At 41.8% G+C, this 24,114-nt stretch overlaps 1 protein-coding gene across 3 annotated transcripts; it reads right to left on the bottom strand.

The window, feature by feature from the left end:
• Nucleotides 1-819: 819 nt before the first annotated feature.
• Nucleotides 820-23,259, bottom strand: b4galnt1a (beta-1,4-N-acetyl-galactosaminyl transferase 1a). 3 transcript variants are annotated; one of them, XM_083770285.1, is made up of 12 exons: nucleotides 23,113-23,244; nucleotides 19,904-19,996; nucleotides 16,148-16,412; nucleotides 15,340-15,528; nucleotides 12,781-12,887; nucleotides 8,174-8,211; nucleotides 7,827-8,007; nucleotides 6,415-6,507; nucleotides 4,777-4,964; nucleotides 3,799-3,939; nucleotides 1,730-1,967; nucleotides 820-1,100 (listed from the first exon to the last, which is right to left on the bottom strand). In XM_083770285.1, exons 2-12 carry the CDS (start codon nucleotides 19,920-19,922, stop codon nucleotides 889-891), a joined length of 1,671 nt encoding a protein of 556 aa, XP_083626411.1. In that variant the 5' UTR covers nucleotides 19,923-19,996; nucleotides 23,113-23,244; the 3' UTR covers nucleotides 820-888. The 3 variants fall into 3 exon arrangements, with proteins under 3 accessions (XP_083626411.1, XP_083626412.1, XP_083626413.1); XM_083770286.1 differs by lacking the exon at nucleotides 19,904-19,996 and having other exon boundaries at nucleotides 23,117-23,259; XM_083770287.1 differs by lacking the exon at nucleotides 19,904-19,996 and having other exon boundaries at nucleotides 23,113-23,243.
• Nucleotides 23,260-24,114: the final 855 nt, after the last annotated feature.

The following is a 24,114-nucleotide window of genomic DNA, read 5'->3' as shown; positions in this document are numbered from 1 at the left end:
GCCAATCGTGGCCAATCAGGATGGAATATGAGAAATCAAACAAACCTGCATTGATCACATGACTATGGAGATCATGTGTACCGATTTGCGTGAAATTTGGATAAAATCTGAAGGAGTAATAATAGAAAATGTGTTTTACATATGTCGGCCTCCTGGTGGCGCTATAAAGAGCAGATGTGAAAAATTCCAGGCAAAGGTTTTTCCTTGGCCTCTAGGGAGTTGGCATACAAAGTTATCCACAGATCCGTGCAGTTAGAGGTAAAAACACTTTTCGGCCAGTTATAGCGCCACCTTGAGGCTGAGTTGAAATTGTTGATGTGGCATTTTGTCCTCGGCCTAGTGGGAATGTGGGTGCACAATTTCACGGAAATCACGCGATGTGTTCATGATTTGCAGCATTTCGTTTGAAACTGAGCACTCCTGTGAACTTTGGAAGCCAATCTTAACCAATCAGGATGGAGTGTGAGAAATGTGAAAGACCCGTTTCGTTGAATGGCTCTAGAGAGACTGTGTACCAATTTGCGTGATGTTTGGACAAAATCTGTAGGTGTACTGTGCAAAAACTTGTTTTGCACAAAGCGGCCTCCTGGTGGCGCTATAACAGGCCGTTCTGGAAAGTTTGGGGCAGAGGTTCATCGTTGGCATCCAGGGAGTGTGTGTGCAAAATGTGGCATGGAGCGGGTTAACGGTGGCCGAGATTAGCTGCTCACGGACACACGGACGGACGGACGGACACACGGACACACACACGGACACACGGACGGACGGAGTGCAAAACATACTCTCCCCACATGCCTTCGGCCTGGTGGAGACAATGACAATACCCTCTCTAAAGGGTGTGATCGTAAACAAACGATACAGCTGCAGAAGGAAAAATGTAAGGAGGTTTCAATTAGACGACATGCACTTGAATCTGTTCTTGAAGTAGTACACTTCATCACTGGCTTTCCGCTCATCGGTGGTCAAGCTGTAGCGGAACTTCTCATAAGCCTTGTCATTGTCCGTTTTAGTCCAGGGAAGTCGGACCTTTGATGCGTGATTTACAATGACATCACTGCAGGAGCCAATGTGGAGGGAGCCCAATCCATCGATGAAGAACTCTGCAGGGGTAGAGGCGTCTTTAGTACAGACCAACTGATAGCTTGCATCATAGGATGAAGTTGCTTGTGCTTGTAGTTGCTCTAAGTACGCACACAGATGAATACGACTCATATAATATTCTCTTGAATTTTGTAGCAGTATCGCTGACAGCACATTTAGCTAATGGCTTACACTCGATACAGCAGATAACACATATCATTCAACAGATTAGGCTACAGCAGTGGTTCTCAAACCGTTTTGAACATTTGACTCGGGGAACCCCCTGGAAATAACATTTTCATCCACAACACCCCTTAATGACATATTATGGTATGTAAAACTTAAAATACGGTATGTCACGAGGAAAACTTCGGTTTCCATTAGGACAGATTGAAATTAACTTTATACTTGACATTTAAGCACTTGAACCCAGCATCCCAATTCTGCGGGGAACATTCACCAAAAATAGCAGAACTACAAGCTCATAACGTGCCACGCTGTGATGTGTTGTGAGTTTGTAGATCTATTTTTGGCAGAGATTTGGTGAAGCTGGAAAAAGAACACACCAAGTAGAGAGGATCTAAAGTGGTTAAACTGAAGTGATGAATTCCAATATAATCAAAGTATTCCTGAGCTACTACAGACTCACCTAAATGACCGCGGCGCGCCATGCGGGGGTCAAAACCCACCTGCCGCACCTTGTCCGTCCTCCCCATGAAAAAGTTGATGACTGCGTCGGCCACCACACAGTTGGGGAAGCCCTCAATGGCGTGATGATAGCCTTGCCTAATGTGCATGCAGTCTCCTTCATCTCCCCCCTCATCCACTGAGATGGTGTGACGAAACGTGGCTGTATAACCCGTCACCTCTCTCACTCCGCCAGCAACCTGGAACCACGAACACAGGAAATGCATTATTGTTGTAGAAGTCCGCCAGGGTGTACAATGCTATTGTACACCCTTTACGTCTGTGTGTTGCTTATAAAAAGTCGGAACCAATGAATAGTATTAAAAAGTGCTTTGGGCAAAACCACCTAACTCCATTGGACCCTCAAACTGTCTGCTAAAGACACCAGCTCTCATGCAAGTAATTGACAATATTTAGCGTCACAATACCAACTTTGATGATGCAGTATTACTTTGTTTAAAAAATATTTGTATTTAGATTTTTTTAGGTTTTCTTCATTCCCTGAATAAAATTTGTTATAATAATAATGAACATTTTGCAGTTAGGTGGTTACTCCCCGACAACAGAGATATGCTGTATACATCTAAAGTTCTATGCAGATGCAAACACAATCTACTGTATTCACACGCACACCCCCAACAACACTGCCTGGTAATGTTTCCACACTGCCGCCAAGCCCGCCATCCATAATCACACACTAGTTCATGAAATGTACCTTAATTGTAAGTACTGATAAAAGCATCCATCCAATCAGCTTGGAAAAGGGAATGGAGTCCAATGAGGTCCCAAACAAACACCTGGTGTTGCTCAATAGGTTCAGGACTGGACATGGCCCCTGCTTGGCCAGCCTTCACAAATGGGGCAGTAGCCCAAGCCCACTGTGTGTGTGGTGAGGAACAAACTATGGAGTATGGAGCACATCATTGAAGTTTGTCCTCTCCAAAAACTGGAAGGAGGATTAGTCACCCTCCATACAGCAGACCAGGAGGCAACCGCTTGGCTTAAAGAGTTTTAATTTGCTAAATAAATAACTGATAAAATTTGAAGTCCTACTTTGACATGCTTGATACATAAAAGGCCAGGTTTTAGGTGATAAGATGACTACCATAAACAACAACATGACGTCACACTGCAGTTATCCCCTAAAACTGAAGTATGAATAGGCCTTAAACCCCCTGAACCTGAGGTTTCAATACAACCCGATTTCATTGCGTATCCTTATACTACAATTAGGAAAGCGTGGATTTTGTATTGTTTGTTTGTCCAATTGCCTCCAAACGTGGCCCGAAAGTCGGTCATGGGTCTGGCCTTACTTTTGCCTACTTTTGGTACGTACATGTATACGTTTTGTCACTAATTGTTCAGTTAACATTAAAAATAGATTTTTGGTCAGCAGGACGCCCAGAGCCATTGAGATCGAAAGGGTTGTGCCAGCCATCGTCCCACTAATTTGCCACTACTTATTGGCTTTGAGAATTTCCACAAGCTCAATCCTATGACCTGGGCGTCTAATCCACAGAGGGGTGCCCTGTAGGCAATCAATGCTGCGGTGTCAAGTTGCGCTTAATATGACACCGCAGCTATGATTGTGCCCAGGTATCTTGCCTTGATTTGTCAATACAGAGGCTAGAAGACACTAGTCCAAATGGGAGGAGGCCACCGAGCAAACCAAGGACCAAATGGGGTATTATATCTCCATGCTGGCCTTGGAATGGCTCAGGATCCATCCAATTTGAAGAAGATAATAGTGATAGGGAAGTCTGGCATGTCATCTTTTGAGGGGATTTGTTTTAGTATGTTTCTCTCATAGAGTATAAAGAAGGATAGAGACTGAACTGGCGCGATGCTGGAGAGCCTCTCTGGCCCCTTGGTTTCTCTATGCTGTGTAAAATGTACACTGACTCATATGACTAAAGAACGTTCATTTATACTTTTGACGCTCTTTGGACTCTTTGTATTTTCATTCTAGAAAAGGTGAAAGGGAAAATACACTGAAGTAGGCTATAGTTGAGTATTAGCATCACTCCTTACAAGGTCAAGGGTGGTCTTCTCCAGAATGTCCACCATCTTCTCCAGGTTGGTGCTGGCAGTAAAGAAGAAGTCATCATCCACCCAGAGCACATACTTGGTGCTCACCTGTGACACAGCCAGATTCCTCCCTGCAAACCAGCCCTGCAGTGTGCAGAAGGATGATGTTTGAATATTAACCCATTAAGACCTGGGGTCCATTCTACAAATATGTATTTTAATTTACCGGTATTTATATTTTCTTTAAAAAACGTATGGTGCTCAATCGTTTTCATGTGAAGGACTTATATGTCTTTGTATTTTATCCCCCCCCCCCCTCCCAGAAGCAAAGATTTGAGTTAAAAATGTTCGCTTTGAAAAATAACGATGTTTATAATCAGATCTGTACACATTTTTCAAAAATAGCAGATACTGTATAAGTTCATAGTGCGTCAAGACAAAAATAAAATGACATGTTTTATCGGTTTGAATGAGTTATAATAACTCATACACAGACGAATGCAAACACTTGTATACACATGCAAATGAATACACACGTATATATTCAAATTGTGCCTTGTTTTTGTTCCAAAAAAGAGATGATCGTGTCTGCACATCCACTTTAGCCCAGGTCTCTAGCTCAGGTCCACTCTAGCCCAGGTCCTGGACAAACGGTAATACAGGAAGGAAAAAATATAGTCTGCAACACTATTAATAATAATAATTAAGTTTAACGTTTCCATCTGGTTGGATCTTCTTCCTGAACCAGTACTCACATTTCCTACATTTTGATGTATACTGGAGTTTGGGTCTGCCACTCCACTGAAAACCATTTCTGATCTATTTTTCTCATTTTATTATTACTCACATTTCCACTTTTTTATTGGCACTCACCAAAAAGGAATGCAGCGTAACTTGTTGGCGTGTGCCAACCAGTGTTGCAGACAATTGTTTTCCTTCCAAAAATGATTCTGCAGAACAGGTTGCTGTATGTATGTATACCTTTCCAAATGGCATGATGTAATGTTCAATGTGAGGCCCGGTGACGGGGCGGGGGTGTTGGTTGTCATCGGCCACCACTATGGTGACGGTGGGGTAGAACTCTCGGATGCTGTCAATGAGTTCTTGCAGTTTGTCATAGCGTAGCAAGGTTTTGGTGGCAATGGTGACCAGGGCACTGATGTTGTACTCTGAAAGATAAACGAAACGGAAGCAGTGTTTCAGATTTCGTTGGCTAAATGCTATGACTAATGTTGTCCGTCGACTACCTTTTTTCACTGACAAACTAAATAAAAACTAAGCTATGATGAGATCGGGCTTTGATTGCCGAGGTTTTGCTTGCTGTGTGTTAAAGGCCCTGCGAGAAGATATAGTGCCGATAAAAGCGCTCACCGACGCTTTCCCGACCGTTTCTGAATATCTAGCAGGTTTGATATTTGGCTCTCTTGCCGACGACATCATACTGTATGAACTGTGTTGCGACCACACACCAGTTAGGCCATATTACAGCCAATGAGAGCACAGGGCAGCTGTGCTCACTCACTGACACTGTCTGTCGACTGTATCGATAGATGATCAGATGATAGTATATATAACCTTTATTCCTTGGGTAAATCCCTGTGTCGTACATAATATTAGTAGCTATATTAGCGCAATGTTGCTGTTAAATAGTAGGCTATATAAAACCAACGCATTTCACTTGAATAATGTTGATAAAACCACATCTGAATCAACAGTGCAGAGCAAACTTTTGGACCTTGTACTCTGTGTATGCGTTTGTGTGTGTGTGCATATATGTGCGATATGGAGAGACAGAGTTATTTAATGAAAATCAAGATTTAACGTCCTGTCTCGCTATAGCGCACGTAGGCTATACGCTATCACAAACATATTGCCCTGTGTAGCTTGGCTATTCCTGTGTGTGTGGCGTGCACAGAGAGAATAGAGAGAGAGAGGTCCTGTGTCGGTCTCAGGTGAGTGCATTTGCGTGAGATGAATTTGAATAAAAAACAAATGATGTAGCCTACTGTATATGTATCGGGTCTGGATCGGATCTTGGTGAACTCTTATAGTGTGTGATGCCTAGTCGGCTATCAATCATTTAGTGTGAAAGCCACACAGATATGACAGTCGATTTAAAAAAAAGACTCCTGTAGTGTTAAATTCATAACGATCTGATGACTCACCGACAACTTTAAAACTCCTACAGTCTGTAGGGGCCATTAGTTAACCAATGTCACACAGCCAGCAATCATTGGATCATACATATTTTTCACATGGAACATTCAAGTGAGGAATTATCCAGATGAAAATTAAAGTGCATTTAGACTATGAATATACAGACTATAAATACACAGATGTATAGGAAAGATAATACAAAAATAGAACAACATTTTAAGTTTAAAAGACAACTGTCCAGTTCATATTTTTGGTTTAAGTACATATGAATAAATATCGACAAAATCAACTGTAGATTTAAAACAAAACCTTTTCAGATGACTAAAATATGAATTTTTACTCAAGAGACTTTAGACTGAATTAATTCACAAAATTGCTGTCAAAATATACACTGGTGTGAAATGAACATTTGTACACCAACATTTAAATTGTAGGACAGTGACGTGAAAAGATGGCACATACCTCCGCTGGATCCGGAGTTGTAGAGCTTTGGGATTATACCGTGTCTGACTTTAATGGTGAAAACGGAACGGTGTCTATCAGTTGCAAATTGAACTGCAAAATAGAGCACGACAATAGAATTGAGAATTAAATCACAGTAAATGTTAAATTAAATAATTGAGAAAAATCATTAATGTATACATACACACATATTAGAACAGTTTCAGATTTTAAAAAAAAGATTAGTGAAAAGAGTGGCAAAGCAACATGCAAAGTGAGTTTAACATTGTTTAATGTCATTTAATGCAATCAGATCAGACTTTTCTGTTTGGATGTATGGGCTGTCAAGGCCAGAAAGTAGTTTTTTGCCACTCAGTAGGCATTCATGCATAACTTCCGGGTTTGATGATGATGTCACGCGCATACCCTCTATAGTCGACAGAAATAGCTGACAGTCAAAACAATAGAGGGAAAAAATAAAATAAACTGAGGGCAAACAGAACCTGACTCCACCAGGTGGTGGCACTGCCACAATCTGACTCAGAGTCTGAGTCAGGTTATGATATGGTTGGCCAGACTGATAAGATTAACCTGACTCTGCCATGTGGTGGCACTGCCACAATCTGACTCGGAGTCTGAGTCAGGTTATGATATGGTTGGCCAGACTGATAAGATTAACCTGACTCTGCCATGTGGTGGCACTGCCACAATCTGACTCGGAGTCTGAGTCAGGTTATGATATGGTTGGCCAGACTTATCAAGGCTGAGGTCGAAACTTGTTGGCAGTTGCTTTTAAATAAATAAAGGCTGTTTCTCCTTTTTACTCACACGTTTGATCCCGTTTGATCCGTGAGCACCATTGACACTTTTAACTACCGTTGGCTTTTTAGTTCTTTTTTCTGTACATTATTTACATCAACACATGTTTCCATAAATATATATTATATATTTTGGTGCCATGCTATGAGCTTGTAGATCTGCTATTTTTCAATGGCTAAAGTATAACATAAATGCTTGAAACACCAAAAGGGGTTCCCGCCCTGAATGGGTCAAGGTATTGGTGCCTGCTTGCTCAATTCTGCTCAGTACTCCAACACAATCTGCGGTATGTGCAGTTCTTTCCAAAATGAACATACATTTTGTATATCGTCTCTGCAGTGTGGAAACCTCATCCTCATAAGTCATAATGAGAATTTTTGAACATTATGTCAAAAGATTCGGACAGTTCTACAAGCTCGAAACGTGTCGCTTCGCGCTGCTTTTTGAGCTACTTTTGATGCTTTTGTGCGACGCTGTAGTCAGTGTGATCAAGTAGGGCGTTAATTTATGAGAAAAGTAAAAACACACACAAAGGAAATGGTTAAAATATGGAGATAAGAGGTTGCTGACCTAACTTAATTTCGAAAAAGGGAACCAGCTTGTCATACGCATACCTGTGTCTGCTGTCCTAGGGTGGAACAAGGTGTTTGTGTACGTGACAAACTGCAGCTGCCTGTTCAGACTGAGGAGGAGGGGACTAGATATTACCATACTCTTCTCTCCGGCCCCGATGACAGTGACTTCATCCACTGTGGCAGCCACGTCAAATACACCCAGCGCTGCGCTCAAGTTAACCTGTTTACACAATAAGAGAACTTAATGTTAAAATTATCCACGTCAAATACACCCAGCGGTGCACTCAAATTCACCTGTTTACACAATAAGAGACCTTAATGTTAAAGTAATAGCATGGCTAACACAAGGTACACCAAAAGAATACAAGGCTGTATGGAGACTTTACCATGTGTCTGGATCTTGGGTTTTCTTTTAGTCCCAAACCTGGAGAAGATATAACATAGACAGCAAGAAATATGTATCATTAGAGAGTTCCCTACGGAAAGATCAACACAGATATTGTGGCTGTTGTTTTGAAACACTTTGAAAGTTAATTAGACCGTCACTTTGAATTAGACCGTTCCTCACCCAGGAGTCAGCTCAGCTCTAATCCAGACAACAGTCTTGTCAAAACTTGACTATTGTAACTCCCTCCTTACTGGCCTACTGGCATGTGCACTTAAGCCTCTCCAACTGATTCAAAATGCCGCAGCTCGCTTGGTCTTCAACCAGCCAAAATTCTCACACGTCTCCCCCTCCTCCGCTCCCTCCATTGGCTCCCGGTCGCTGCCCACACAGAATACAAAACTCTGATGCTGGCATTCAAAGCAACCAAAGGCATGGCTCCCCCATATCTTACAAGCATGATCGAACGCTACAAACCCTCCCGCGCACTCAGATTAGCCAACGCAGGGAAGCTGGAAGTACCTTCACTAAAAACGCCGGGACAACGCTCCACACGTCCCAAACTCTTCTCCCTTTTGGCTCCAACACTATGGAATGCACTTCCCATCACAATCAGAACGGCAGCCTCACTCCCAATCTCCCGCCGTAGTCTTTAAACCCACCTTTTCAGACTCCATCATCATTTGCTGACACAATGATCGTCGTACAGGGCTTCGATGGGGGGGGGAGATCACATCCGCTGATGCGTTCGGCTGTCCACACAACCCTCTGCATTGCATTGTGGTTGAGGTCGGTGCAGCTGCCATACCAGGCAGTGAAGCAGCCAGTCAGGATGCTCTCTGTGGTGCCTCTGTAGAAAGCTTTTAGGACTTTGGGGACCATGCCAGCTTTGTTGAGTCTTCTCAGGAAGTAGAGACGTTGTTGTGCTTTCTTCACCACGCGCTCCGTCTGTACTGCCCAGGTGAGATCCCTTATGAGTTCCCTCAGGGGATGCGGCCACAGACCATGTAAGGTCTTCACTAACCTGTTTAAAAAACCTTAAATATGGGGTGCAATAGTTTTGTACTTTTTCTGTTTTGCATGTGTCTATGGAGTTAACATGACTCTAATAGACCCCAGGTGTGATTATAATGTGCAAATAATGTCTTCCATGTGTATTTTTTATTTCTTCCTGAAAGCTGAAAGTCTTTGAATCAAAAAGCCCAATTGAAATACACTGCTTTAGTGGAAAAAGGTGAAAACCAGGTATAGGATTGATATTGTATTGAGTTTGTGCTTAAAATGTACTGTAAATTCTACAAACTGTTAATACATATTTCAATCAATCAATCAAAGGATCCCTGGCTAATGAGACAAATATGCCTTAAAACTTTATATTTTCCCTCTAACTAAAATAAAAAAATAACACCTTAAATATTTTATTTCTTTCATAAATAGAGAATCTTTTACTCGATAGGAACTGCTCCCGTCGCAAGTCGATGATGTCATATGTCCATGTGTGGTCCAGCCTTATGGAATATATGGAACGCACGTGCTAATAAAAGTATTTAAAATATTACTTTGATGCTCATATTATCCTTAGGAAGTATTACCTTGTTTTTTATTAGCATATGCATTCCATAATTCCAAAGGGCTAGACCAGGCACGGACATACTGTATGACATCTCCAACTTGCGACAGGAGCAGTTGCAAATGAAAGATTCTTTATTCATGAAAGAAATAAAAATATTTAAGGTGTTTTTTATTTTATTTTATTTTAGTTGTAGAGGGCAAGTATAATGTTTTAAGGCTTTGTCTTATTAGCCAGGGATCATTTTTTTTATGCACGATGTGGCCAGTACAATGGCCACATAAACACATTAGACAGAGCTCTCGTACACATGATATTTTGTAATTTCCTGTGTCATATCTTATTGTCTCCACCAGGCCGAAGGCATGTGGGGAGAGTATGTTTTGCACTCCGTCCGTCCGTGTGTCCGTCCGTCCGTGTGTCCGTGTGTCCGTCCGTCCGTGTGTCCGTGAGCAGCTAATCTTGCCCACCGTTAACCCGCTCGATGCCACATTTTGCACACACACTCCCTGGATGCCAACGATGAACCTCTGCCCCAAACTTTCCACAACGGCCTGTTATAGCGCCACCAGGAGGCCGCTTTGTGCAAAACAAGTTTTTGCACAGTACACCTACAGATTTTGTCCAAACATCACGCAAATTGGTACACAGTCTCTCTAGAGCCATTCAACGAAACCGGTCTTTCAGATTTCTCAGACTCTATCCTGATTGGTTAAGATTGGCTTCCAAAGTTCACAGGAGTGCTCAGTTTCAAACAAAATGCTGCAAATCATGAACACATCGCGTGATTTCCGTGAAATTGTGCACCCACATTCCCACTAGGCCGAGGACAAAATTCCACATGAACAATTTCAACTCAGACTCAAGGTGGCGCTATAACTGGCCGAAAAGTGTTTTTACCTCTAACTGCACGGATCTGTGGATAACTTTGTATGCCAACTCCCTAGAGGCCAAGGAAAAACCTTTGCCTGGAATTTTTCACATCTGCTCTTTATAGCGCCACCAGGAGGCCGACATATGTAAAACACATTTTCTATTATTACTCCTTCAGATTTTATCCAAATTTCACGCAAATCGGTATACACTATCTCCATAGTCATGTGATCAACACGGAGCGCCACCATTTCCCATCTTCCATCCTGATTGGCTAAGATTGGCTTCCAAAGCTCACACGATTCGTCCATTTTGAAAAAAGGCCACAAATCACAAACACAGTGTGCAATTTCCGTTAAATTATACACGCACATTTTCACTAGGCCGAGGACGACATGCCACAATTTTTTCCTCAAAATCAGCCTCACGGTGGCGCTATAACAGGCCAATTCCTGTTTTTAGCTATAACTGCATCGATCTGTATACAACTTATGTATGCACACATGGAAAAACATTGTACCTGCATCCCTCCAACACGAACCTCCGGCCCAAATCTTCCTCAACAGCCTGTTATAGCGCCACCATGAGGCCACAACCTGACCTGCCCTGGTGGAGACCTGTGCCGATTGGCACTTTGTCTAGTTTCACATGTTTTCGTAACCGGACAGACTTGTCTGAGATGCGTTCTGGTGATATTCACTGATAAGCCTGGTCAGAGACAAATGTTTTTATAATCGTCATGGGGGCCCGCCCATCCCTCAGGCGGGCATGACATGTCCATGCCGTGCCGGCACATCCGGCTTTGGAGACTATCTTGCCATATTGTGCGCAGCGCTCTGGTGTCAAAGCGATTGACAATTTTATCAGCCAGTGTCTTGTTGAGAGGCCAAACCTCTGCTCCATAAAGAATGAATGTGTGAATGGTGTCTCCACAGCGTTTTCATGGCACTGGCTGCCAGGGCACGTCTCAGATTTATCTCGGTTACTATGTTCCCGTTGTTAGTGACGATGGACAGAATGATATAACACCTGCAGCATCCTATTACATTGGACAGGTTAAGAAAATTGTGTCTGACCCCTCCAATGTACTATACCCTGAGTATCGGCTAATGTCATCAGGTAGGAGGTACGAGGTCCATGCGTGCAAATATAATAGGTACAAGCATTCCTTTGTCCCTCTGTCAATCCTTAACAGAGTCCTTGCAGAGGGCAGACAGGTTAGGGGTCGAAGGTTATGAGGTGATGTTCTTCCTCTTTTGCACAGGTATGTTGGTGTGTGGTTATTTTTATGTTGTACGGGTCCACTGTGTGCCTTTGTTGTCTTGTATTGTATTGTATTGTATTGTATCGTATTGTATGCTGCAGGGCGGGTCCTTGGGGTCCAAGACAAATTTCTCCCTTGGGAGACAAAATAAAGAAACCTTGAACCTTGATTACACACGTCGAAGGACACTCGGCAGGAACAGCCTGCTGTAGAGGGCAGCAGAGATTTCAGTCCAGTCCAAATCGAGGGTTCCCCCGGTGGAACTGTATGAGACATGGCCTGTCCTTTGTGCCTGTAGCTATGAAGATTTACAACACTGCTCGATCAGCAGACTAAAACCTCTGAAGTAGCACCATTGCAATAGCTTACGCTCACTGTCTCTGACACTCTAGCATGCAGTTATTGTACACTGTAATGATATCAGGGTTTTCATTGCGTGTGTCCTTCACTCTCAAGTATTTGCCTATGCTTGGGGTGTGCTAATGAGCCTATAAATGCATAGGCTATAGGGTGTACTGTATAGACAAATCCACAGAACTCTGCCCTGCAATTGCGTCAATATTGTGTTGTGCTATTTTACTGCTCTGGCAGATCCAAAGTGCCACTGAGTTCACATTGTGTCAAATAGTCCATTATATTTCAACCGATGACGGGCGACATAAATGATAAGGGGTGTCACACACACACACACACACACACACACACACACACACACACACACAGACTAATATAACCATTCCGTTAAGACAACAAAGTTGTATTTACCAGCATTCTCACATCTTCAACCACTGATGATGTTTAGATTGTGATATTACTTTTTTTTTTACTTTCACATTTAAACCCGTGTTTATATATTTTGTCATCAATTACAGACATTACACTATTTTCAATGTACACTTACCTGGAATAATGATGGTTTTGAGGGGGCGTACCTCCACCCCCTGGGTGGGGTACTGAAGAGGACTGTTGGCCTCAGCGACAATAAGCACATCTGATGGAGTGGAGGTTCTGTACACACAAACCCACATTGGACACAATATTTATTCTCTACTACCACATCGCTAGGAAGTAAACATCTTACTGCACACTGCAGCTAATAATTCAAATAAAAGATGCAAATGTACCAGTAATCTCGACTATAAACAAGGGTTCTGGGTTCTGTTCGTATTGGTTCAGTCCCTACGGTTAGCATCGACTTGTCATCGGCCTGACATCCCCAGCCATAAATATATCCAGTGCATTGAGCCACGGAAATCAGGAGGCTACTTCGACACCCCCTGTCATGGGTGATTCTGTGATTACAATGTGATTTATGGATTGTACTATGATATTGTGATATGTATCATTATGTATCTACTGTATGTGGTATATATGGCATACAATTGAATGTTCATGTAATGTCTTTATCGTATGCTCTGCTCTAGGGGTTTGTGTCCTCAGATTCTGTGTTCTGTTTGCACAGGTAATCTATAATGGGCAGAGCCACACCGTCAAACTAAATGCAGTGTCAATGAACTATTTTATTTTATTCCGATTTTAAACTTGACCTCCATGTGTGACAAACGTTGTCCAATCCTGTTTTTATCAGCTATGTAATAATAATCCTAAATTATATCATCCACCGATCTGCAAAATGTTGCAAAATGTTGCATTCAAGGTTCAAGGTTCAAGTTTATTTAGTGTCCCCGAAGGCCAAATTGGGTTGCAGCATAGACAGTACATTAAACAATGAATGAAACAGTACAAACAAACAAACAGTTCACATAGCGGATACCAGAGTACAAAGGTGCACACAACCATTAAAGTTCATCATCACATTCATTCATCATAAAGTTCATTCATCACATTGCATCTTGAATGATAAATATAACTATAACAACACATTATTTTCCGTTTGGTTTGCCACCTCCCTACTGTATATTTCAGAGCTCCTCTTGGTTTGCCACCTCCCTACTGTATATTTCAGAGCTCCTCTTGGTTTGCCACCTCCCTACTGTATATTTCAGAGCTCCTCGCCTCTACAACCAAATGTCTTCCTTGAGATCCTCGCCTAAAGCTCTTTATTATTCCCTTATACAGATTAAAAACTGCCTTTTCAGTATAGTTGTTCCGATACCAATACCAGTGTCGGAAAAGCTGCCGATACTGCCTAAAATGCTGGTATCGGTATCGCCAAGGCCACGTGGATGTCAGTCTGTGCCACTCCGATACCATGTCATTTATCACATGATTCACAATGATATGTAATTTACAGTCAAATATTTTGTCAAAGAACAACGGCGAGCCAAGAGCTGCTGAGATTCAAAAAAGGTGATGACACTAGTCCTGATGGAGGTGCTTGAAGTTAAAAAACAGTTTATAGTGAAGAGGGGTCCCATCAGAAGTGATCCGTCTCTAAGATTTTTCAACATCCTCCTAACTTTTGTTTGTCCCTTTTTTTAAAGGGATGAACTCAACCAGAGTCACACCCAGAGTTAGCAAAGAGAGAGGGCCATTTGTTAAATGGACCAATGGGCACCTAGAAATGTTTGCAAGCAACTGTAACCACTGCTCTAATGTTATACAACAATGATTTAAAGATATGAAAACCATGGAGGTTTACAAATGTTAACAATTCATTAACTGCAATTCCACCTATATATTTAGTGTATTGCCTGTGGGTGCTTTTACATAGGACGCACAAAGTGGAGGTTGAAGGATAGAGTGGCAGAGCATAAATAGAGGTGGCAATAGACTCAATAGATTGCTTCAATGTATTTTTACGTTTGATGCTATGGTATACCCAGGTCACAATGACCCGGAGATTGATTTTAAACCGTTCTTGTAAATAGGTGAAATGTAGATGGGATTTTACATATTGTACCTAGATAATCTATCATGATTCTTGTATATCATAAATGTCATTTGTAAGCCATGAATGGAAAAATGGCACAAAGTGTGGCCATATATTATGGTGTTTTTCTTTTTTGCACAGTGCCCCATCTGTGTTGTACCCACCTGATTGGTCCCATTTGGTCACAGGGAGCATAAGAGGACATGAACTAGCGGTGACAGTCCTTTATAGACAAGCCACACCTTGGGGAAGTACCGGTGTGTCGAAACCGGTCGTTGTGGTTGGTGTTTTTTTATTTGTTTTAATATGTGATAGCCCTGTCTAGATAATAAAGTCTTTTTAATCTTGCTCAAGAGTGTGCTTGAAGCCCATCCCGATGGGAACCTTCTTCACTATCAATTGTTTTGTATTTTGAATGCTTCAGTTGATGGCACTACTGTTTTATACTCTTACTATACTATTTACATTTTATTTTATTTTATTATTACAGGGAGTGTTGGACCTTTGCTCTCTCTACGACTGTAACTACGGTTAACCCGACTATACCTTATTCCCTATGTGAACTCTGTTTTGAAAAGTGCTGCAAATAAATGTATTATTAGTATTATATCAACTCCTGTATTTTACCTCCTTCTGAAGCCATTGTACTCCTGAGATCTGCGACTTTTCACCCCCTCCGGGTCTTCATTGTTGCCTAAGAATGCGAGTTGAAGGTTTTGTGCCCACACTCTCGGAAAGAGTAGGTGGGAGTATGGCAGACGATTGCGAATGGTCTCCTTCTCTGCCTCACATACGCACATATTCTGTGCCAAGTGACTGAAAGAAAGCAAAAACAACAAGTCAAGTTTGAGCACAGTGCAAGATGTTGCCTCATATTATGACTGAATAACGTGTTTACAACTGGTGGCTCGTGGTTCCCAAACTTTTTAACTTGAGATCCAAAAGAGAAACTTAATTGACATCTCTCCCGGGCCGGGACCCAAACTAGCTCACCACACATTGGTGTGGTGAGCTTAAATCATCAACAGTGTGCCATTTCTGTGACATTTTGCACGCACATTCCCACTAGGCCAAGGAAGAAATGCCACATTTTTTAAATTAGCCTAATCATTTTTTTTTATTACTCCTTCAGATTTTATCCAAATCTCACACAAATGTGATCTCTAGTCATGTAGATCATGTAGGTCATGTGATTTTTCAGATAAATATGATGCCCTTATCGTGGGCTGATTCCACCTTGAGGTCGATTTGAAAAATATGAGGGGATTGACTTTCTTCGCCTACTGGCAGCTTGCACAAGAAATTTGTTAGAACTAGCAGTTTGCGAGATAAGTCGACACACCCACACCTGCCAACCTCCCACCACACCCACCCACACACACACACACACACACACACACACACAGGTGGCTAAAACATAATAATCAGAACATACCCTGCCACATTGTCCTTTATGTGATAGGAAATATCAGGATAGCTGCTGAGAAGGTCTTTATATGTCTTCTCCAGAAGCTTCTCAATGGTGTCCCCATGTCTTGTCCTAATGTCCACTGTTGAGTCGTCTCCAGGGACCCACCAGTAGAAGAGCGTGAGCAGCACTCCGCTGACCAAACCGATTCCAAGTAGCTTCCTCAAGGTGGTTCGCATCTTCAAAAACGGATGCAATGCAGTGTAACAAGGGGGCCTCATCTTACATGAATCTGCAACAAACAAACAAACAAAAAGGGAGAGGGTCGGGGGGGTTTAAGTATCAGTTCCATTACTGATGTTTTATCTCAGCAGACATTCATCTGAGTCAGAGTCTTTCCCTTGTGTCACAGCCCCTGTAGTTGGTCTACTTGGGTCTATGTGGTTTGTTAGGTAGGCCTAGTCTTGTGCTTCCCACAGGTCCTGCCGAGTTGCCAATCGGGTGCATTGGGAGCACGGCCTGGCCAGTGTTCCCAGGGTGCACTATAAGAGGCTGGGTGTGGCCACACTCAGGCTCTCTCTCCCTGATGGCAGCATCACTTTAGTTTTCTACACTACATTTACCACACATCCACTCACCTACACTACTGATTTCACTGATTAACACACCCCATATCATGTTGAAGCTTTGAGTTAATTTAAATTGTAAATACATATTGGTTTGTGCACTTTTAAACAGCCGTGTGTCTTCCTCCTTTTGTTATGGCCTAAGAGCCAGGTCATAACATGGGGGCTCGTGATTTGAACTCGGATTGGTTGTGACGTTAACGGGTAATGTAACTAACTTAGTAACTTCCTGTTTTATTTGGACTTGTAGATTGGCAAATTAGTCATAGTATTTGGTTTTAGGAAGAGGTGCACGGTAGTTAAAGTATTTTGGTTGTATTTGTTGGTTCAGTTTGGTTATATATAAGATGTTTGGTGCTGGTCATTTCATGTGTATTACTACAGTGTTAGAAGTTAGGATGGGTGGGACAGGTGTGTTTTGTCTGAGGCGTGGTGGTCCCTGTGTAGGATTAATGGTGTTTCCCCCTGTGATTTTTTGATTTGATTTGATTTATTTAGAAAAGCAATCATAATACAGCATTATAATCAGCGATCCAAGGATTACACAGTAAAGTCCAAAGACTTATTTCCACTGGGGTCCTCTCACACTGAACGGAACAATACTTTAAAATACATCACAAATACATAACAGTACATATACATTACATACACAACACAACAAGTACGTCCCTATCCATCCCTCTAAGATGACCCTTTATAGGGGAACCTTTTCCAGTAGCCATTTTTTTGTCTTCTGTTTAAATGTCCTCAAATTGGAGGTCAGTTTAACACTGGATTCCAGGCTATTCCACTGTGTGGCTCCTATATAAATGAATGAGCCTTTGCCCACTTTACTTTTAAAAGCACCACATCTGCAATACTGGCTCTGGTGAAATGGTTGTGTACCTCGTTTACCTGCCTGAAACATGTTCTTAAAACTTCTGGGACCTCTCCGTATTTAATTTTATGGACCATGTTTAGTCTAGCCATTGTAACCTTTGATTCAACCGGGAGCCAGTTCAGCTCTCTGAACTGGTTCCTTCCTATATGGGTTCTGGGTTCCATCCCTAGTATAACCCTGATCAGTCTATTTTGAGCTGACTGTAGCTTTGTTTTAAAAGACAATCAAGCCCTCGAACCACGATGTACACGCAAAATCAAAGTGGCACAGGATAAGGGAGTTTGCTACCACTAATTTTGTCTCCCTATCCATGTATCTTGCTGTTCGAGCTAGAAACGTAGTCAGTCCGGAGACCTTGTTTAGCACCTTGCTGGCCATATTTCGGCCGTCTAAGTTACCCTCTAAAATACAACCCAAGTATTTCACTGATGATTTTGCTGCTATGTATTCCGAATTTGTGGGACTCTCTGTATTGTTTTTAATTTGTTTTGTCTTTGTAGATTCTGTTCCACACAAGATGGGACAGGGTGGTACTACTGGGATGCCTTGTCAGTATGGGGGACTCAGGAGAACCACTAAAGACCAGGGCAAGTGAGGCAATTTAGTTTTTGGTTAGGCAGCTGAGGTAGGGGGATCACTGCACCTGTAGGCACACCTGTCATATCTGTCCTGGCTTTGCAGGGTTTAGGCCGTGTTGGGACCCATGAAAAAGTGCTTAGAAAATGAGTTTCGTTCCCATGTCATGGGCACTACTCATTCAATGCATTTTTTCATAGATAATACCCTTCTAAACTTTGGGTTAAAAGTTCTACTCATAATATCCTGCAGTATTTTGTCACAGGCCAGAAATGTATATAAAAGTATATAACCAAAAAACGGAAATCTTGTGCTGCTGTTTTTGCTTGTAAAATGTGTTTATATTGATTTTGGCAACACAAAATCTTTATATTTAGAAAATACATATACCTAACATCTGAAACAAGTACTGGTGCCTTAGTTTACTCATACGTTAATCTAGATCATGAAATGTAGCAAATTTGTTAAAGAAACTAACTAAACTAACTAACTAAACTAACTAACTTCAACTAACGTTATTGGCACCCAGCACACTGAAACGTACACATAGTAAATTTAGTCAAAAGCTTATGTTTGGAAAAGATAAAGTTTGAATTGAGAGGGAGTGAAGATAGATTTTACCAGACATGGCAACCCTTCATTGACCATTTCAATAGGTGCACGCTAACCCCTCCTACACAATAGATAACATATTAGAAAATTGGAAAGAAAAGTAAAGAAAAAAAAAAGGAACTGAGTATTTTATTTTATTTTATTTATTCTCATTTAAAAAGAAATGTCTGTAATTCAGTTAATTTACAACAACGTGTTGGGAAAGTTTTGAGAGCAAGAGTGTCTGTCCTGTGGTCTTTGTTTTGTTTGTCTGTTCACATTTGTCGTTGTTTAACTGTTTTTTTTGTTTTTTCGTTTTTATCACATTTATATATCTTTTTTATTATGTATTGTATGTGGAATGTACATTATCTGTCTTTATCTTTCATTTTATATAACTCATTATTATTGTCAAAGATTGTCTTATAAGTTGTCATATACAAAAAATGCCTAATAAAAACAGTATTAAAAAAAAAAAAAAAAAAAAAAAAAAAAAAAAAAAAAAGCTTATGTTTCATACATTCAAAATTTCACAACCTACTGTGTAATGATAGGTAGAAAAGAAAAGCAGCGCACCTTGGCCCAAAATGTCTGGTCTATCAAAATGTTACCACGTCCCCCTAATTTGGAATAATGCTAAGATTTTACAAGACTAAAAATAAATGCAATAAAGGTCAGAATTATTTCAACATATTGTATGCAACATTTACTGTCACAAATCTATCAAATTGTCACAGCATCTGACATTTCAGCAATAGTCCCGGGCCTTTTTCCATGCCAATAAATATTAAAGGGACATAATTTGGCCCGGATGTAGCCCAGGGCATGCTCTAATGATTAAGCTAGGGCGCCCGAGCCTGTGACCTTCGGGGGCGCCATGGCGGACAAATCCGATATGGCTGCCACCTAAAACAGTTTTGGCTGTAACATTTGAACCAAATGAGCTACAAATGCGGTATTTGACCATTACAAACATGTTGGAATACTGCATGTGTTGCATGTATTTTAATCATTAGAAACACATTGGAATGTTCCAATTCATGATTAATTCTATCTAGAACACTCAGGTTTGCCATTATGGTGTACAGCTTCATCGCTGTATGCACCTACTGTAAACCATCCACTCCATGTGAGCTCCCCACGACGGAGCCCGCGTCTTCCTCACCAGCCATTTGCAGCATCTTGTTGCATACGCTAAAAGATCTGAGCATTCGAGAAGAACACATCATCAGTGCATCAGAGTAGTCAGAAACGGGTCTCAACTCGACATAGCTGCAGGGTTTAAACCAGGGGTGTCAAACTGGTGATCCGCGGGCCGCAGTCGTCTTATGCGGCCCGCCTGCCTCAAGCAAAAAAAAAAAAAAAGGCTAAAATATGGGCTAATAAGTAAGGCTGCATGATATATCGAACATGTACCTTCATCAGAGTGGAGAATATAAGTATAAATCAGACATCATGCCTACCAGACAGACAATCAGATGAAATGAAGGCAGGTGTAGAGTAGAGTGTAGACTAGTGAACTGAACATGTTCTCTTTATATCAAGTACTTCATACCAGCCCCTTATGGAACTACTTCTCCCAAAATCCAAATGGATTTCATTTTCCATCCTGAATGGCAGTAACTAGCATACAATGAGAACTGAGAAGATCTTCACAAAGGTTTACTCATCAAAACTGATTATAAAACTGTAACCATCAAAGCATGCACTCAACATATAATGGTTATGTGACCATGGCATGTGCATAATATAAAATCGTATGAGTTTTATCTGATATTGATTAATATGGGGTTCAATGAATCGATTATTAATCGGCAGAGCTGTCGACTATTGTCAACATATTCCCCAATTTCCACTGAGATTATGGGGTGAATGAATGTGGCCAGACCCATCTTCTCTTTCTGTCATAGTGACATTGTCCTGCATCAGATCATGTCCAAATCAGGTTCTCCAATCTCTTTTTTTGAGTGGTGCAACCACTCCCTTACGGAGCTATGTGTGTGGCTGGCTGGGTCTGAGCACTATGTGTGTGGCTTGCTGGCTGGCTGGGTCTGAGCACTATGTGTGTGGCTGGCTGGCTGGCTGGGTCTGAGCATACATAGATGGATAGATAGATATTATAGCAGTGACTGACTGAGACATCGAGCGTGCGTGCGCAACTGGTTGTGGCCCCCATCAAGTGACCTTTTGACCAATGCGGCCCTCGCCCCAAGTTGAGTTCGACACCCCTGGTTTAAACCCTCACCAGGTGCACCTCTTCTACCTCTCTACTACAGTGAACGGTAGAGTGACTGATGTTAGTCTGCCTCAAGTCAAATGTTACTCTTTTACCTGCTTTTTACTAACACTAACATTACAAAGATGCCCAGAACATCGAGATGAACCTGTTTAGTTTATGGCTGCTCGGACGGCAATGGCAACATTCCAAAAAAGCCATTGAGTAATGGTTGAGACGAAGCAGTGAAAGGTCATAGATTTAAAGTAGCATTTAAATGACTCAATGGCTCTGGTCTCAGACCCCGCGGTGGATATTTTGACATTCCGTTTGTTTTGTTTTTTGGAATGTTGCCACTATTGCTGGAGAATAAACTAAACGGGTTAATCTCGATGTAAGCTGTGACCATGAGACCCGTTTCTGAATTTGTCTATAGGGTGAGCAGGAAAGGTGACCTTGGGGAGTGCCCGTGATGTACACCAGCACCTCTGAACAGACAACCCTGCAGTCTCAAATACTGCAGTCTGCCCGAGAGATTCTTAGATCTTAGATCCATGCCACCAAATCATGCCCCCCCCCCCCCCCCCCCGCTTCATTAACACAAGCTTCTGCAAGCAGCTGTGACTGGATAGTTTTGAAGACATTGGAGAAGTTAAAAAAAGCATGATTCTAACTGTATTGCCCAGGATGTCAAGGTGTATGAATGCCTTGTTTAGCATGTAGAATAGACGCCAACACCTATGTATGGGCGATTGGGCGTACATACTGTAGGTGGTTCTGGACAACTACCTATCCAATCAACTCGACATCGGACATAAAAATGTACCTGGAGTCAGCAGCAACGCACATGCCGAGTTTGAAGTTGGTCGGTTGAACGATTTTCGAGATAAGTCTACTAGATGGACGTGTATATGCACGTACAGAGATGCATTGAATGTGTAGTGCCCATGACGCGGGAACGAAACTGAACGAAAAGGGACCTCACAATATGGCCTAGTTGGAGAGAGAGCATTTTGTTAGTTTTTCTGTTGATTAATTGTGAATTGTAATTCACTTGTCCTCCTCGTTTGGTCCTCATAGTTTTCTGTCTGAATTGGTTGGTCCAGCATTTTGTTGTCATATTGTGAGCTTCATGTGTGGGAGCTGGCATGCTCAACTCAAAAGTGTGCAATTGTGATAGGCGTGAAGTGATTTCCTGCTTTATTTCATGGGGGGGGGGGGGGGGGGGGGGGAGTTGTACTGTAGGAAGTTGTCTTGATATGGTGGCTATAATAAATGTATCAGAAATTGCGCAATCATGAATTCCGTTTTTAAGTTTATTTATAAAAAATTCTAGTGTTGCAAATTGCGGCTACGGGTGCAGTACTTAGTTTAGACAGTTTTTGGTTTAGACTAGTCATTGGTTAGACCAGTCATTAGTCCTACAACTACAACCTATCTCAAACCCTCACACTAAACCTAACCTCCCACGGGGCAGCACACCTAAACCTAACCTTAACCCCATGTCTATAAGTATGCACCCCGCGGCTACCATTTTCATTGTACCATTATGTACTGTAACATGTACAGTGGCATGTTTCAACCTGATCTATAAGCCTACTTAACAACAACAGAAATCTGCTTCCTATTGTTAATTGTTGTAGTCTTTTTTCTTGCAGAAGAAAAGTGATCAAGTGAATGCAGGGTGCTCAATAACACTATAAAAAGGTGCACATGAAGGAGGATAACGTGTAGGCCTACTATAGTGAGCATAGCAGCCATGATCTATATAGCCTGCCCTACTGTAATATTCCAAATCTACAAATGCTGGATAAAACATTACAGTCATAGAAGTCTCCAGACTCCATGCATATATTTAGTTTACTCAGCTGCTTTAGGGTCTTTCTTAAATGTTATAGATATAAATTAGTTGGACTGAATAACTAGTAGGCCTATGGTTGGTAGACTATAACGTAAAACCCTACCCAAGCAATAAAAGCATTCCTTTACCATGGTAGCTAAAACAGACGCTATTGTTTTCTCATCATTGTTCTTGGTAATTGTTGTCACTTTGTCACACATGGTCATGATCATCTTGAACCGAATAAAACTAAAATAGGCTTACTTACTGACTGTTGATGCGTAAATGTATCTCCGATTCTCCGTGCGTCATATTGATGTAAAATTCCGTTGGTGGTGGCGTTTGCGCAACAATTTAGAACTGCGATAATTATGGCTACCGTGATTCAAAGTAAAAGTTCTCAAGCCAAGCCCAAACGGCAAACAAATTATGAAAGCGACTAAAAATGTCTACATAGTAGGCTAATGTTCTCGTGGCCCGTGGGGGTGGATGATCGTTTGTTTGAGTCGTAATGAAACTTTGAGTCTGTTATCCTGACAGACTCAGGATAACACTGGATGACTGTCTGATCACAGACGCCAATAATGTTGTGCTTTAGGCCGACTTGCGTCTCACAACAGTACCCTCATCTGGCGCGCGAGAAATTTGCACATTTTAACAAATGTTGCAAAAGTTGCAGTCAGACGAAATAACAATATTGTGCACATACGCTCACACACGCGCGCGCACACACACACACACACACACACACACACACACACACACATACACACACACAGATAATCAGAAAAGGCGTGTGCGTATAGTGGGCGGGGTTGACGCATGATACAAACAGTGACACCTAAACGAAGAAAGTCTTCTTACATTAAGATTGTGTAGACAAATATCATAATGATTTAATCAAGGGTGAAGAACCAATAATGAATGTTGTATTTATTTGTTACAAGTTCTGGTTTTATTAGAATTATTTTCTTCAAAATATCATTGTGTGATCCTTGGGTAGGATGACCAGAACCACGGTCCACTGTGTGATTCTTGGGTAGGATGACCAGAACCACGGTCCACTGTGTGATTCTTGGGTAGGATGGCCAGAACCACGGTCCACTGTGTGATTCTTGGGTAGGATGACCAGAACCACGGTCCACTGTGTGATTCTTGGGTAGGATGACCAGAACCACGGTCCACCGTGTGATTCTTGGGTAGGATGACCAGAACCACGGTCCACTGTGTGATTCTTGGGTAGGATGACCAGAACCACGGTCCACC

The sequence above is a fragment of the Protomyctophum parallelum genome, assembly GCF_964188405.1.
Source record: "Protomyctophum parallelum genome assembly, chromosome: 7".
NCBI lineage: Eukaryota > Metazoa > Chordata > Actinopteri > Myctophiformes > Myctophidae > Protomyctophum > Protomyctophum parallelum.
Note: the sequence above shows the minus strand (reverse complement) of the source record. Positions and strands in the feature narration are given on the sequence as shown.

Bases quoted from the DNA above. Each gene is read 5' to 3' on its own strand.
- b4galnt1a (XM_083770285.1), bottom strand. The intron at 15,529-16,147 runs GTATGTTCTGAT...GCTTTCTTTCAG, and splicing joins ATAAAGGACAATGTGGCAGG to TCACTTGGCACAGAATATGT. The intron at 8,212-12,780 runs GTAAGTGTACAT...TATCTTCTCCAG, and splicing joins CAAAACCATCATTATTCCAG to GTTTGGGACTAAAAGAAAAC.